General features: G+C 42.3%; 1 protein-coding gene across 14 annotated transcripts in view; it reads right to left on the bottom strand.

Moving 5' to 3' along the window:
• Window positions 1-17,991, bottom strand: part of tns1b (tensin 1b) — a 185,866-nt gene that overhangs the window by 82,508 nt on the left and 85,367 nt on the right. The window contains exon 1 of one of the 14 annotated variants that reach the window (XM_013911763.1): window positions 10,438-10,720. The exons of the other annotated variants lie outside the window; for them this stretch is intronic. Within the exon in view, the coding sequence (XP_013767217.1) occupies window positions 10,438-10,458 (21 nt within the window). The 5' untranslated portion in view covers window positions 10,459-10,720. Of the gene's footprint in view, window positions 1-10,437; window positions 10,721-17,991 lie in introns of those variants that run through there. 14 annotated transcript variants of the gene reach the window in all.

Here is a 17,991-nt window from a genome sequence, read left to right as displayed (position 1 = left end):
CTAAATACTTTTTTGCCCCACTGTAGTTGTTTTTTTCCTGTGTAATAATATTCAACATTGCTATCAAGGAAGTTGGTTTGGAAACATATTCAGCTATGGTTCATCTCCTGCTTTGCGTTTGTGGAGGCGCCCCGTGCTAGCAGTGTCCAAGTGTTGTTGTTTTTTCCCTTCTCATACTGCGCTCCCCCTAGGGGACGGGCCCCACACTTTGGGAAGGTCTGGACTACGATGACCTGGATGACTGAGAACCTTCACAGACAGTCTAAAGCCCTGTTTGCATGGGGCTAGTACAGGGGTGGGCAATCTCAGTCCACGAGGGCTGGTGTCCCTGCAGGTTTTTTGATGTGTCCTCGAACCAACACAGCAGATTTAAATGGCTAAATTAGCTCCTCAACATGTCCTGAAGTTCTCCAGAGGCCTGGTAATGAACTAATCATGTGATTCAGGTGTGTTGACCCAAGCTGAGATCTAAAACCTGCAGGACACCGGCCCTCGTGGACTGAGATTGCCCATCCCTGGGCTAGTATTACTCTGGCTCACTCATGATTTGCAATAATTGCAGAGGTGTGAATCAACCATGTCCATAATTTCCAATATAAAAACATTCCACCACAAATTACCCACCTCATTTTACAATTAAGAGGTTATGCAACCATTTTAAAATTGCACGTGCAATTGCCGCCTCAGGAATTTCAGCCTTGTATTTCTTTCTTTTTGCAAACCTTTTTGTGTACTGGCAATTAGAAATAGAAGTTTGGACTGCATTGTTAGTGGTAATTCTGAGAGGCTCGTGTCCAACCCTAACCCTTCAGAAATAGTGAGACGCAAAACATGTGCGACAGCATTCGGTAAAAAACATGTTGCTGGCTTGAGTTAGTTTGTGTCAGTCTATTAAGATTAACTTTGGGTCTGTAGGTGTCAACCACACATCTCATCTCAGTTCGGATCCTCTATGTGTGCACTATAAAAGAAAGCCACAGCTAAGTCCATCACACTACCTAGCAAAGATTAGCTAACGCTAATTTTATTCACTGCCACAGTGATGATAAAGAGATACAGATAGATGTCAAAAGATTTTTGAAACGAAAAACCATCATAATGAGCACACAGTTTGTTTCTTTGCCTGTGTAGGAGCAAATTGAACCCCGGAGGGATCAGACAGCCTTTGCATGTCCCTGCCATGCTTCTTCTCCACGGCTGCAGCTCAAAGTGGCCTTCAGCCGACCGGAGCGCCTGCTCATTCTCACCCCTGTCTTTGTTGGACGGGGCTGACAGCGTGGTGAGGGGAGAAGCTGCGGCTTGTTTCTTTTGTTCTAAAGTTACAGCGGGGGTCACGTTCCCTTCCCAGGGTCTTTCAGCTAAGAGCTGGTATTTACCAGCACGCTGATTTACACATTTAGCATGGCTCTCACTTTCTGGCACCAGGCCAAGCGGCTGAGGACGAGAAGAGGGGGTTAAGAAGAAGGCAGCCATGAAGAATCAGGGTTCAGAGGGTGGTTTATGTCCTCTGGTGAGTTGGCAAGCTTGCCATCTTCTGTGCCATTTTTCCTTTGACATTTTGGGCATCGTGCTTGTGTTTGCTCCCTCACCCACAGTCAGATGCAAAGATCAATACCAATTTCACTGCTGTGCTTACAGTATGGATAAACCTTTGCAAGGCATTTTGCCAAGCTTCGCTGAAAGACAGCGAGCAGAGAGAAACTTCAGCTTCTGTCAGAAGTCTTTCAGCATCTCCCCATTTTATATCTCAGTGACACATGTTCACATGAAGACATTTTTCCACATGTCGTCATTGGACATCTGCTCACTTGCAGGAGATGTTACTGTAGGAACGGCCCTTAAAACACGCAAACAAATGGAACAAGCCAGAACAGACAGAAATAATGGGTCAAAGTCATAAAAGCAGAAATGAATGCTTAATACAGAATAACAATTTTTGTCTCATAAACATTTGGTAATAAAACCTTTAATTTCTTTGATTCATGTCTCAGTCTTTATGATGACATATGTTTGCATCCTGGAATATAATTTGATTACAAAAGACTTGCATTCAGAGTTGAGGTGAACACAGAGCAGGAATGTTAAAACACTTTTAATGTGTCAAACTCTGCACATGCATTTTTCTGCAACAGTAAATATCAAATATGCTCAAAGAAGCAGTTCACAAACATTTTAAGCATAGCTGGACTTTTGCAACTAAGGCATTCCCATCCCAGAGTGTCACATACTGCCATTTTGTGGCATCTTCTGGCGTCGGTGGCTTGACACACCTAGCATATTGGACGCCAGAGGACGTGTAGATGGAGGTGGTGTAAGTCACGAGTCAAGGACTGGGGTTAGTGTTGTGTTTGGAAGCTCATATTTTCTCATATTCTTCTGATTCTTTTCACTGGCTGCTTTGTTAATAGCAAATTAGTTTATCAGAACGAGTGACAAACTTACAAAATCAGCAAGAACGAGCAGCTAGACTCAAAGTCTCAGTCAGTTATCAAGTGCTGCTCTAGTGCTTGTCCACATCATCCCTTGGCATCTGCGTGTTCCTAAACATGAAACTAAATGACTGGTTGAGCTTCACGCATGACTGGGCCACTGAAGAAATGTTGAAGCCAGCTCAGCTTTGACTTGTGCACAAATCAGTGGTGTGAACAGAGAACCATAAGGCACTTGGTGCTTTACGTTTAAATGCTGTGGGTGAGCATTTAAACGTAAAGCTAAGTGTCCAAATGCAACAACTAAAGAGTATGACAAGCATTTCTCCGTTAAACTCAGTGAATCATGCCAAAGGAGACCTTTCTAGTATCCATGAGATCTTTTGACACCCTGGGAATGAGTCCCTCCATATTTTTATTACTAGTTTAGAGTAGCAGTAGCTCTGCATGATTCACAGTTTAAAATAATCTTTATTTATCTTACACTGAGCTTTGGTGGAGCCACTCAAATCATCCTTTGCTCCCTTTAAGATAACTTTCTCCTGATTGGCTGCCCCCCACCTGATGTTGAGCTTTAAACAGCAAGTGGGCGGAGCTTCTATGTTCACAGCCAGAGCAATGTTCCTACAGTAAGATGACCTTATTAGGTATACCCACTCTCAATGACATCACACAGAGCTAGGAATAGACAAAATGGTTCAAAACAGGGTGTTAGAGCAGTGTGAAGCCTGAGCTTTGGACTCACAAGGTCACATTTGGCCATGTTTAATTTAAGCATCCACCATTGTAATAGTATATTCAAAAAGAGAAGAGAAGGAGAAGCATAATAGCTCCATTTTAAATTTCCATTTCTACAATTATGCCCCATTTACTGATTACGAACACATGATGTGATTAAAATCAACAGAACATTTTTTTTATTCATATTTGCGTATTTTGGAGGGGAACTGTTATCTCAACATTAGATTGCATTTGCACGAGAAGCGTCGAGATCTTGGAAAGCAACAGGTTGATGTCAGGGGAGAAAACTGGACAAGCTGAGACGAGCCTGTGCAGTCAAACTGTGCACAGCTGTTATGTTATAACCTCAATGAAAAAGAAAAGGAAAGAAAAACCCCACAAAGGGAAGGATATCGTTCATTTAACTGCAGCACTAAGTCACCTGCACGCCTACACATTTAGCTGTTTTCTAACGACAGATGGATGGGTGGGTTTGGGTTTCACATTTAATCCCACCAAAGCATCTCCCTCCTTTATCTGCTTCTCCTTCAAGTCCCGTTTTTTTTTTTAACAAAACTGATGTTCATCATGCACTCATCAGCAGTTAAACATCAGCTGTTAAACATAGGATTACTTAAGAATTTCTATTTGCTCCATTTTGCTTTGCGCACAATCACTCATTTCTGACATTCGATCAGTATGAAACAAAAAAATCTGCAGCGAAAACACAGATCCATTCACAGATCTGCATAACTTGACTCAGCTGAGCATTAATCACTGCCGCACTGTGTTTCCAGCACAAATATTAATATCCTAAATAGAGCTATTAATAATACGCATAAGAAAGCAAACTCACCACTGCCATTAACAGGTCATGAACAAGTTGGGCAAAACTATCCTGGCCATTAAAATCTGATGTCTAGCAGTTACACTCCTATATACTTCCTGGCAAGCTTTAAAAACACTCCACAAAGCTGAGAAACTATATTTTATGTTTTATAAAAAAGATTAAAGGCATATTTGTACTCAGGCCCAGACAAGCCTTTCTCCCATCTTTTAGCTCTCCAGCCTTCAAGTGAGTCCAAGCAGCTTGGTGAAAAATCAGGAACCTGGCACTGATGTTTCCTGCCTTTCTGGTCAGTACTATAAGCCCCGCTCGACACCAATCAGTCATGAAAAGCAAACAACAATATGAAGGTTTCTGGTAAAAGCGAGGAAACAGGTCTGCTTTCTATAAACATTCCCCACAGAGACATGGAGGCTTGATAACAAAGAAGGAGAAAAAAGGAAAAGAAAACAACCTCCCGCCCTCCTCGTGGACTTCTGGCACACACACATGAACATACCTCGCATGGTGTTCACATGGATGCTCAGTCATGTGGACACTAAAATGCTTTCACATCTCACATTGATTTAACGGGATAATTTACCTTCTTACCCAGAGAATAAAGTGACATAAAGTTTGCATTGTTTTTATCTTTTCCATATATATCATGTTAAAAAAAACTCAAAATGCAATGATGGGATAAGATGCATCTTTCAAACTGTTTTTGAACCAAACATTTGTGACATTTAGACTTTGCTCAAGTCTAAATGTCATAAACTTTATCCATCCATCCATTTTCTTAATTCCTTATCCAAACAGGCTCATGGTGCGCTTGGAGCCTATCCTAGCTGACACTGGATGAGAAGCAGGATACACACTTTGGACACACCTCAGAGAACACAAACTCCATACAGAAAGGCCCAATCCAAAAGTAGCTTTCTTGCTGGAAGGCAGGAGTGCTTACCACTACACCACCATGCTGGCCTCATCTAATCAGGAGCTGGTTCACCAAATCTGGAGGAAATCTTAAAAGAATCAGTGATGAAATAAGTGGCCACAGAGGTTCAAAGCTACGGCATCTTGTCGAAGGCTATTACGCGTCAAAGTCAAGAACTAAGTCCAAAGCAAACTTATAAGAAGACCTGGAAATCAAATCCTGAGACATGACCTCATCAGTCTTCTCTCATATCTACTGTGCAAACAATCTGAAAGATGTTTAAAAAAAGTTTCAACTCAATGGTGCAGGTTCAGCAATAATGAGATCAAAAACAAACCATCCTGATCGCAGTCAAGCTATGACATCAGAAAATCAAAATGTTTACATCTTACACAAACCCTCGGAAACTAGAAGAACTGAGTGAATACCTTCAGGGAAAGCATAACAAAGCAGAAACTGTGTTTTTTATTGACCTTTGGGCAAAACTGGCACGAATGGTGTACGAGGGGCATAAAGGCTTAAAAAGAGCCAAACCATCCCAACTAACGTGTGCATGTAAGGGCACCGGGATAACAAAAGGTAAATAAATCTTTCAAGACTCTACATGTGGCTCAGTTCCCCTGGAGGAGCCATGTTCAATAATCATCAAGCTGCTTTAAAGCCAAAACAAGTCAATGTTTGTGAGATGGTGCACTGCAAGGGTACATTGAGGACATTGATTGGATACCCCTGATACAAAGTATTACTGGTCTACTGATAAGGTTGCCATCCTGGAAAATGGGGAACGGTGTCATTTGGTAATCAAAAAAACCCTGAAGTTGCATGCCAAAATAAACCTCCCAAAAAGAGGCTGGGAAAATGAAACCCCCCTCCTTTCTCAATATGTTCCTTGACTATGAAACTACCATTGCTATTCAAGAAAGGGCCATTATACCAGGCCTCCAGCTTGATTGCATGGAGTCATTGAAAAGATTAGCTGTCATTAAATGTTCCACTTTTTGGGGGTATTATAAGGAGCCCCTCTATTTAAAGAGTAGTAATCTGTGAGGGTCCTCGGGAAGTCTAAAGACTGCTGGCTCCAGTTACCAGTCAAGAAGCATGGAAAGAAAGAAGACTGCGGGCAAATTCTTGACAGCAAAACATAAAACAAGCCATTATACCCACTGAGGTTTTTAGCCAAAAATAAATTAATACAAATATTTTACAAACTGTACATGATGCACAAAAGGCCAGCTGGAGGAGCTGTATAACTATTTTACCTATCTGCAATGGAACAAGTCCAATTCATATTTAAATTTATTTCTTCTCTCAAGGTGGTGTCATCTTTTTTTTCTTGCGTTAAGCTACTGTGTAGAGTTGTGTTTAATCACTGTCAGAGATTTCCATAATGTGAGACCAGAAGATGAAGTGTTGTGAAGACGTTCAGTCCTGGAGAACAAAAACATCGGTGTGGAAGTCTACATTCCCATTTTGGACAAGTTTCTCTAATAAAAAGATACCAGAAGCCCCAAACCTACCAGTAAGTCACAACCAGCCGACAACCTTGGAAGCTGAAAACCAAAGAAGATATAGGAGTACCAAAAACTGCAGGCCTTCAGTGTGTTTGAGGCTGGCTCCAAGAAACTGCTCAATTCCCATAAACTCCCATATTAACATGCGAAATTCTACAGCAGAAAAAAAGCACGTTTGCAGCCAGCCGGGCCTCACTTCCGCTACCCGAGCGTGTTTGTGGTGTTGGTGCTTTTTGGAATTGTTGTCAAATAATGCAGAGTAAAACCCATCAAAGCGACTGTACTCCAGCTTTGTTTTGCAATGTTATAAGAAGAAAGCCATAATTAGCAGGTATGTATCTGTATCTATGGGATGAACTCATACAGGTTCTGAATGTTCATGGCCGTGTTGAATTATTTCAACACATCAACCAATTATAATGCACAACTTAAATACCTCAAAAGAAAGCTTGAAAACAGTGTGTGTTCATCCAAGCTGGTGGGCTGATGGTCCCGAGTTGTTCGAGCATCCTAAGCAGTAAATTTTGAAGGGGGTTCACTGTTCATTTTAACTGCAACATTAGTCTCCGGATATGCTCTTTGAAACGCTCTTAAAACACCTTCCTGTGCGCCTATGACAGCAGTTTCTCATATATGCCAGATGACCTGCTAAGCAACGACAATAAGTGAAACATTATATGACGCCCTTGATAAATGTGAAGCTTTTACTTGCTCTCAGTGGAAGCTATTAATTATACTAAAAGCCCAACAATAAGGCATGATGCCTTGGCATGGCTATGGATTATTTATGTTGCTAATGTATTGCAGGTTTGCAGTATGTGCCAACATTGAGCCCCGAGGACCCAGGGAATAAATATATTGCTGTGTGCACACATTACAGTTCAGCACAGCATTTTGTGAACATAAGTGAGAGTGCATTAGTTCAATTATAATATAGTAGATGTATTATGCAATGTATCGATTCAGCCTATGCTGGATATGCAAACTTTGTACTGTACTTGAGTGTAACATTGAGCAAAATCAAAAGTGTCTCCTGGCTTACATTACAATGCACCTTTGTGCCCTTGAATAAAGGGCGAAAGCCAAGTTCTCTCACTCTTCTAGAGTTGTGCACAGTCACAATGTGAGTCCGTGAGAAAATAGTAAACACAAGAAACTAAATGGTTTGTTACAATACACGGCAATGTCGTAGCTGAGGCTGTGTCTGCAAGAACTGAGACATACACACAGAAGAAGAAAGATTACATCAGCTGAAGAGCATGAGAATTCACACTGGTGGTTTTTTATGGTTCATGAAGCACTGCCTTATCCCTAATCCTAGAAACACACACACACACGCACACACACAGTAAGTGAACAAACACACCTTCACAAACTGGCCAGCCCTTCCTCTGTCCCGATCTTATGGCTGAATGTGCGGTTGAGTATGTAACTGTGGTTAGAGTTGCCTGTAAGAGTGGGTTGAGGGAGGCTTTGGCAGACTGGCAGACAGTAATGATGAAAAATGCCTCTTCTGAAATCCAGTCCGGCACAGGCTTCAAGCCAGTGGATGTTCGCCATTCCCACAAAGCCAGGCGTCACGGGTAATGCCGCTCTTCAGGCAAGACAATGCCGTGTTACACATACGCCAGCCAAGGAATGTGTGGGTTACACATCCTACAAGTTATTACCAATTGTGATGTCAGAAACCGCTCATTCCAGCAAATCATTTGTAGTCAGTATTTTGCCCGTAGTATTGGTTTAAAGGTCTGCACAACACAGGAATCTGCATTTCCTTTAATCTCTTGAGTAATTTAAATTATTTTTAGCTTCTTTAATTGTTTTGGTTTTCCCTTCCTTTCTTCTGTTTTTAGAAGAAGACTATCCGGTGACTATGAAAAATTAGCAGCTAAAATGAAAGAAGCTGCCCTCAGGAGTTGGTCAGTTGGACAGACAAATGCTAATATCGTCCCATTTCTCATCTCCGATCATTTTACAACAGTGTTATGCATGCAACCTACTGTTTTTCCTTAGATTAGCTGATCACATAATGCTGCTTTTAAATGGAATTGCTTCTGGAAATTCAACAGGCTTTTAGATTTAGTTACTGTTTCTTGTTTATTCTTTCCATTCCAAATGGTTACCACTCCAAGACCTCTTTCACAATGTTGCTTGAATATATATTAAGACATCACTTATTATAGTTTGCTTATATGGTGCGTTTTCATAAATGAGTCCCCAAAACTACAAGTGATGAAAGACTTCTGGGTCTCTGTGGTTATAATGAAGCTGAAATGTACAATGAAAATTAAAGGTGTTGGGTGGTGGAAAGTGCTCTCATACACATTGGTCCAAAATGTCACAGAGGTGGTCAACTTGGTTAAACCAGTCCTACTGTGGATGGAAGCACTGCAATCCTGGACGATACAGCTCACATCAGGACAGAAATGTTTCCTCAGAGCATAAAGGTGATTACTCTCAACAACTTTGGACTGATTTACAGTCACATCTCCCTGTACTGGAAACCATGCTGACAAAATGTACCCCACTGTATAACATCTGGAAGTGACTGTGCACAAACACCATGTGTAAAAGCTGGGGGTGCACAGGGGTCAAATTTAGACATTTTTGTGGACACATAACTTTTCCATCAGTGCATAGCTGGTGCTCAATTTCACACATTTCCACCATCTTTTTAAAAAAATGTTGTAAGGCTTGCACTGGCACTACAAAAGTGCCAGACCCAAAGTTGGAACCTCTGATGTCAGTGGTTAAAGGAAGGGTTACCATAATGAATTCACCAGTGACTGGCAGACGGTGCCCACATATTGAGTCCAAAATGAAATCCTACTGAAATTACCCCAATATCTGCTAATAACACCATTGGTTCTCAAATCTGTCAAAACGAGGGCCAGTTTTTAAAAAGCACAAAAGCTAGAGGGGGCAGTCATCAACACCAGCTCCATGCTGAAAGATAAGTATTACTGGACTCGTTCAGCTGTCTCTAGCATACATTACCAGCAGCAGCAATACATTACATGTAGTATTGTGTTCCAACAGCTCCAACTACACTACAAAATGTATTTATGGAAACCTACTGTCTTCTAACTATGTGAAGACAATTTAACCTCTTACTCACATTATATCCTGCTGAAAGAACCAGAATCTGTTAAAAATCCAAACACCCACTCAGTGAGGGTGGATGGGACAGAGAAAAATCACAGCTGTCAGTGACCAGCGTGACCTTGCAAATCTGTTTAAGAATACGCTCTGTGTTTTCACATTACGTCTTTATTCTTCTCCCCAGTTTGAAGCAAACTGGAGGCAACTGTAACTCCCGCTATACGTGCCAAAAATTCCCCAAGTGCTGTTGGGTTTTCTCACGCCTGGGGCGATTATATCTGTGGAACAACTTTTGCAAGGTCTTATTGTGAAACAACTGCAGCAGTCGACACAAACACACACACACATACTTTATACAGAGCACCACTGAAAGCATGACAGCAAACACATTTTCATTCTCACTCTTGGTAAGTGGAAGAGAAGAGAAGAGGCCACCATCTTTCCAGCTATGACCATGGGCCACCAACCACAAACATGGTTAGCCAAGGAGACCACACACATACACAAGCACTACAGAAGCAAGCAGTGCTTTACATTACCTGACATAAACACATTTAAATACTACACTGATACAACATGAGCTTGTGTATATTACATGCTCGTTAATATAAAATCCTGCAATCCACACCAGAAGCAGCTCGATGCACTCTGCTGTGGAAACACGCAATATGTGTCTGAATTCACTCTTTATCACTGTTCACCTACTGAAGACAGCACTGCTCCAGTGCAGCATAACGCACATGACTATCACACCTATGTCAGGTCACACACATCCTGCGATAACTTTGTTTCTCTGTAACAGTGAAGCAAATCCACAATGCAGAAAACTGACACACACACACGAAAAGCCAGGAGCTCGAACATCAGACAGACAGCAGTACTTTACCCTCCTTTCCCAACCACGCTTCTTACCTGAAACACTGCGGTGGCCATCCTGTCTCAGAGTGAGTGTCTTTTTTTTGTGTGTCGTTCTCTCTCTCTCTTTCACTCTTTGGTTTTCTGTCTGGTTTTAGTGCTGCATCGTCATTTGGCTTTTCTTCCTCTGCCCCCCCACCGTGTGCAGCAGAGAGGTTTTTCCTCTGTGCTCCAACCAGATGGCTAAAAGCTAAATCCACTCACTGTTACCTTGGTGCAGCGCAGGACTGGAGGAGTGTGTGTGTGAGTGTGTGTGTCAGAGAGCGAGAACGAGAGAGCGAGAGAGAGAGTTTGTGTGTGTGTGTGTCAGAGAGCGAGAACGAGAGAGCGAGAGAGAGTTTGTGTGTGTGTGTGTGTGTCAGAGAGCGAGAACGAGAGAGCGAGAGAGAGTTTGTGTGTGTGTGTGTGTGTGTGTGTTTCAGGCTTCAGGCTAATAGGTCTGGTTAGCCTCTCCCTCACTCACTCCTCCTCCAAGAAAATGAGCATAAAGATGTCTAAAGAGTCTTAATGTGAGCGCGCGAGTGGGGCGAAGTGCAGCCAAAGGCAAATCTTAACATCCCACAACTGGAGACGGCGCAGTGCAGCACTCGGCGCTGAATAAGCAGGCAAAGTCTGGCTACGGGCTACAGCTATTTCCCCTCTCTTTCACTCCCTGGGTTTATTTTCTCCTCCCTCTTGTTCAGACCATTTTCACCCTCCTCCCAAACGGGGAGACACATGAGTAACGAGAAAGGAGGAGAAAAATACTCAAGTCAAATTTCCCAGGGAGATCGGGAGGGAAGAAGGGGACGTGAGATCGGGGGGGAACAAAAGCACGGCTCTTTCCTTTCACCGTCTTTTTCTCACTTTCTCACACACACTCCTTCATCACGAGCTCATTCTTCATTCTCTCCTTGTTATCAGCTTCTCAAGTTACAGGTTAAATATGAGTCGTCGGCAGACCTCCACCCGCCTTTTCTGCCCCCCCTTCCCCACAAGCTCTCTCCTACACACTCACTCTACGGCTGCCCACGAGAGGGAAAGTACCATGAATGAATCCATTGACTTCAAGGCAAAGTCAGACAGTGTAAACAGCAGCAAGGAGCTACATGCTGACCAGTCACCAGCTCACAACGCCATGAAATTCTATGGCTTTGATTCCAAGAGTTAAACCTTGTCCCTACATGCTATTATAAAGATTTAGAACATCACTCTAGAGTGAAAGTAGTCAGAAGATTGCTTTCACTGACTATCAGCCTTTCACATTTTAAATATCTTTCCTTTAAATATATCACCTTGGCTTTGAAAACTACGAGTTTTAAGCTGGCAAAAAAGTAGAATCAAGTAACTTAAATAGCAATAACCTGGAGAAAGATCAAAAGCTCTTGACCCCTTAAGTTGGGTGATCTAGTGGGTCCTGTTAGGTCCACAAATCAGCTGTTCCGAGTGATCACCTTCTTCCAGTGATGAAATGTGTCTATTATGGCAGGAGAGGTTTGTTCCAATCCACAGAGTAGAAGTGCTTACAGAAAAGGTCTAAGAATAATAAGAATATGGGAGTCACTCGCTGTGGCCTTCACAGTCACCAGAGCTCATCCTAGACTGATGCATCAGACACCACCAGTAAAACCAACACGTCGTCTTCCAGCCCCGTCTAATGTGAAAAATATGAAATAGTCACTTGTTAACGGGGATGAATCGTCACTTTTTACCTGACAGAAAACTGAGCTTTGAAAGATGAGGCAACCACTGTATTTTAAACTAACCTAACAGATTAGTTGTTCATTTCTAACCCTAAATTCAATTAGTTATGCATTAAAAATAACACAGGGTGATGGGGATGCTTGAGCGTATCCCAGCTGTCACAGGATGAGGGCTGGGGGATACTCCCTGGACATGTCACCAGTATAAAGTGGTGAAGAGAATGGATATGAACAAAATTACTGAGTGAAAATTTGACTTTTTTTTTTATTGAATCTAGTCTTAACTTATCATTAATGTCAGTTTAATGGCCAACAGGTGATAACCTGGTTGGTGCGATTCAGCCACTGCATGAAAGCATTGGGGGAAGTGTGTTTGTATGCAGTACTATAGATTTTGTTAGCAGCTGTCAACTGATTGGCACATTTGGGCCACATCAGACTCAACAACTATCCAGTAAATGACATTAAACTGGATGGCTTTAATCTCACCTCAAGTCATCCAAGCAGCCTAGGTTATAGCACTACTCGCAGCCTTACAGTAAGCGTGCCGTTTTAATGTGCTCCCACAACGTCGCTGGCTATTATCCAGTAGCAGACAAAGAGGCTTTACTGAAGAATGCATGGTACAAATTTGTAGCACATTAAGGATTATGTCTCAACATGGAAAGAATGGCCACCGTCTTTGATGCTGCTTGGAGGTAATTACATGGAAGGCGGCTCTGAAGAGCAACACCTCTAGCTTGAAGTCGTGCTCACCAGATGTCAGCTCTGTAAGCGTTATTTAATTCACTATTAATGACAAGGCCCAGGAAGGAAGGGAGTGCTGCCAAAGAGCAGACATGTGGTTCACGGCAACAAAACAACATGCTTGTTTATGTGAGATAGTCACCTTCAGCGGAGGGACAGGGTTTTAAACTGTGGGGAGCGGGAATTCCCTGTTCCTAGTGTCTGCGTTTGCCTGTGCGGCTCTGAGTCGAGCTTTGTGTTTCGCCGCTCACCACAATGCAGTGGTGCAGACCACCAGTTTCATCCGTGTATGTCGGGAAGTGCAAAGCGTGGGGAAGTTATCTGTCTGTGTTTGAGGCTGATATGTTTCTCTTAGTCTGGGCTATTTCCTGCATCCTGGCTTTTATTACCTTCATAATCCTGTGGCTGCTGTCTGTAATCACACCGGCACTGCCAGAAACAACTATCGCACAGCCACGCCAATTCTTTTTTTTTTTTACTCTTACTGCTCATTTTTGTAGGAACTGAAATCTCTGAGTCTCTTTTTAACTCATTTTAATAGGACACAACATTAACAGGAGGGTCTGGGAATCCACCACGGGAACAAAATCCTTACATTTCTATTGAATTTTCTACATTTTCTGCATTACTTTATGATGGCACCATCTTTTTTTCCCCATATAAAGAAAAGCACAATAATCAGACTTACTTTCAACTAATTTACTTTTATCGCCCAGTATTTTCCCTGCTAAATCCACGCACATGTAGGCAAGATTTCCAAAATGTGTGAGTCACAGCGTAACAATGTGTTATCTGTTTATAAAGCACTTAATAAAGCCATGGGCTTAATAGCTCAGATATATTAAAGCTCATGTGCAAAACTTTCTGCATGTTTAAACGTGGAATCGTGTGCATCTCAGTGATGTTTTTCAGACTGATCAAAAACAGTTACATTAGCTTAAGCAAACAACACTCAGCTTGGCTTTCAGTCAGACCTCCTCCTTCATCATGTTCCTTCTGGCTTCTTCAACCTGCTGTGCAGCAGCTCAGAGATCAGAACACAATGTGTCTTGCATGTTCTACAAAAACTCATAACTTACATTAACCAGGCAGTTCATTAGTTACCTCTTGATAGGACTGAGTTGGATGCCCTTTTGGAGAAATCCTTAGAACTCTCTTAATTCTTGATGGCATTGATTCAACAGTGTATGTCTGCAGCACATGCTCGATGAGAATCTTCACTTCACCACATCCTAAAAGTGGTCCACTGGACTGAGATCTGGTGATTGTGGAGAAAACTCATTGCCATGTTCAAAGCAATCTGAGCTTTGTGACATGATGCCGTGTCCTGCTGGGAGCTGTGAAGATGTGTACGCTGCAGTCATAAAGGCATGGTCATGGTCACCAGCAACACTCAGGGAGGTTGTGCTATTTAAATGATGGTCATTTGTAGGGGTGCAACGATATTCGTATCGATATTGAACCGTTCGATACAGTGCTTTCGGTTCGGTACGCATATGTATCGAACAATACAACATTTGTAATTTATTTTATCAATTTTCCTTCTGACGATGCTGTCTGTGTTGAGCGCTCAGTGAAGCTGCGTTCGACTACTCCGCCTAGGCTGCACTGTCGAGCGCAGATCCACTGAGCGCTCAACACAGACAGCATAGTCAGAAGGAAGAGCGCAGGGCACCTCCCCCACCCTCCCCCACCCTCATTCAGATGTGGTGTTTGGAATTATTTTGGTTTTCATGTGGCATATGACCCTGAAGGTAAGTGAGTCATGGACTAAAGTAAAACAGTATGTTGGATGTGCCACGCAATGCTCAATTACATGGGTGGGAACTAGTGTGTTAGCGCAGTTAGCTCGTTAACGTGTTGGCCGTCTAGCCCCATGCACGGGGCGATCGGCGGTAGCTCGTTAACGGAGATTTGCCGTGTTGTGGCGTTAAGGTCATTTCAACGAGATTAACCTGAAAGCACTAGTGGGAACACAACGAATATGACTGCACATTTACGCCGACATCATCCTAGTGCAAAGACAAAAACAACAAGCATGCTACTAACTTTAGCTGAGTCATTTAGACAGCTGTTAGCACATGATTCTCCTTATGATGCTGAGAATATAGCCCAGAAGAAGCGGATAGTATAGCTTTTATTTTGGAAAGAGACATTTCTCTGTAATAAACTCTCTTTTCCAAAGATGAGTGATTCCTCAATCAGTTACAGGGCTCGCAATATCGCTAGCCCGACGTCCTGGGGCTAACGATTTTTTTCAGTCTGTTTACCAAAATCTATCTCTTCCCTGCCCGTCGGGCTATTGTAGGAAGGAAAAATATATGTCAATGCTTTTGCATTCTTTCAGAAATGTAGCTGGGTAATTATGTCATTGGCATCGGTGAGCCACTGCCAATATGTGACATATTGAAATCGCGTTTGAATTTGCGCTTGTTTTTTTTTGCTTTCACTTTGCAATCGTGCGAACTGTGTATAGAGAGCGACAGCACTGATCTGTGAGTGATGATAATTTGTGCACCAATTCCTCTGACATCGTCTTATTAATCATTAGCTTACTATGCAAACATGACAAGTGAAATCTCCCGCAGCAAGCTTAAACATGTGAGAGGTTGATCGCGCAGAGCATCGCTGAGCTTATGTGAGTGCGTGTGTAAAAGCAGCACGATATATATTTGACTACGATGACCTGGATGACTGAGAACCTTCACAGACAGATATATATTTTAGTTCTGCTGAGCCAAATAACGGAGAAGTTATGACAAATCAGACTATAAGGCAAAAAGAAAGTGCAGCTTTATGGTTTCATGGACAAAATAATTTCTGTGGCTGCAATATGACAAGCTAAATAACCAGGGCTGCACATAAGTGGTCCGCAGGTGCGCATTCGCTGTCAAAATAAAAAACACGCACAAGGGTTAGGGTTAAATTTAAAAACTGTACTTTTGAGTTAAAATATATATTTATAATTTTAATAAATGACAAATTAAAAAGGCATGAACATTTTTTTGTATCGAAAAAATATCGAACCGTGACACCAAAGTATCGAACTGAACCGAACCGTGAATTTTGTGTATCGTTGCACCCCTAGTCATTTGGTACTAAGAGGTCCAAAGTGTGCAAAAAAAACATTTCCCACATCATTATACCACCCAAATCAGCCTCAACTGCTTTTATGTTCTTTACACCTAATTTGAATGTTGCAGCAAAAATTGAGACTCGTCAGACCAGGAAACATTTTTACAATCGGCTATTGTCCAATTTTGGTGAGCCCGTGTGAACTGTAGCCTCAGTTTTTCTGTCAGGCTTGGCAGCCGGTGTAACAAGTGGTTATTTGAGTTACTGTAGTCTTGAAGAAGTCTGGCCATTGTCCACTAACCTCTGATATAGACATTTTTTCCCAGAGATCTGCCGCTCACTGGATATTTTGCCTTTACAAACCATTCTCTGTAAATCCTAGACAAGGTAGATGGTGCAGCCAACAGCAAAGGTCTTTCCACGCTCACAAAGGCACTTAAATTCCTTTTCTTCCCCATTCTGATGCTCAGTTTGAACTTTAGGAGGCTGTCTTGATCCTGTCCACATGTCTAAAAGCATCGACTTGCTGCCAAGTGACTGACTACATATTTGTGTTAAAACGCAAATAAACAGGTGTTCCTAATGAAGTGGCTGTGAGTGTCTATGCGAGAGGGGGGAAAAAAAAAAAAGATTGCTACATCAGTTTCACTAAGTAGGCCCTTTGCTCCTTTAATGTTTATTATTGGGAGGGAACAAATTCTTCTGTACACGAATGATTGTGAAAGAATGAACGCACCAATCACTTTTTCACCATGTGTGGTCCTCACACCGACTGATAAGCAAAGGAGCAACAATGGGGGGGAATCAGTGCCTTCATCAGTGAATGATGGGGGAAGAAAAAGAGGAGGATAGAGAAAGAAAAACGTAGAAAAGAAAAAACAAAATAGTACACAGTAGGGCTACAGAGAGGAACACAGAGTGGGAGAGAACACTCTGGGTGAGGTCCAGTTTCATGAGTCTGACTCAGGCTTTCCCAAGCAACGTCAGGGGCGAGCGTCAGGCTCTCGGTCCCCCAGCGCCCGGTGGAACGTTTCGGCAACGCCCTCGCAGCTTACAGATCAGATTTAACATGGATTTTTCTACTGGATGGTCATGATTAGGCAGCAGGAGCTGACATGGGATGGAAAAGCTGTTGCCTTGAACCAAAGGGCAGGCTGCAGATGTAAGGGTGGGGAACTTGAACAGAACAAAGTCTCCAAACTCCTTGAGCACGTAATAAAGAAGGCTCCTCCGAAAAAACCCCTCAACACTCACAGCTGTTGTAGCACTCAGAGACGATTAGAAACTCCGGGAGAGATGGTGCATGCTCAGCAGTTCTTCCTCTGTACAAGAAGGGCAATGAAATGAAAGTGTGGAATTTTTTTTCTAATTGATCTTAAGCACATTCATCCTTCTCACTCACTTCTTCCATCCACGTCTCCTTCGTGCACTTGGCACGTTGTTGACATTCTTTCCCACAGCTCTTGATTACTCCATCATGCTAAAGCTGGGCGTTCCTGTTTGTTTTCTCTGCTGTATCTATGCACATGTCGCTAACATGCGCTTACTAAATACATGGCCGTAAGCCCATGGTCCTTGTGTAAGCCGTTAGTTTATGCACATGAACAAGGAGAAATGACAGATGATTGTGACTGTAGGTCCATTTTTATTTCTTTTGTTTGACAGTCAAAGTTAAAGTCGCATATTTATTTTTTTTCATCTTACTATAATGACTGCAGCGTACGTTTGTAGGTCTTCCTACATGTGTTTATCTATCTGGATGAAACTTACTGTATAAAAAATACTGTATAAAGGATCATCTATATAGCTTAGCTGACTTGGCTGAGTCATTGACTAGTATGTTGGCCGTTGTTTTGGGGTCTTTTAACACATCACTCACTAGTTTTCCTTTTAGAGTCTTTAAAATTTTATTTTCCCACCTGCAAGGCTTGTCTGTACTGTGCAACTTTGTATATCCATCTCCTGGTTCGAGAGCATCAAACATTATTTTTCTCAAGTCTAAACTGATTAATTTCGTTCTTGGCATGATGCTTTTTCATGTGACAGC

Source organism: Pundamilia nyererei, unplaced genomic scaffold (genome assembly GCF_000239375.1).
Source record: "Pundamilia nyererei isolate P.nyererei 1_Seehausen unplaced genomic scaffold, PunNye1.0 scaffold00071, whole genome shotgun sequence".
Classification (NCBI taxonomy): domain Eukaryota; kingdom Metazoa; phylum Chordata; class Actinopteri; order Cichliformes; family Cichlidae; genus Pundamilia; species Pundamilia nyererei.
This window is presented reverse-complemented; position numbering and strand designations above follow the sequence as displayed.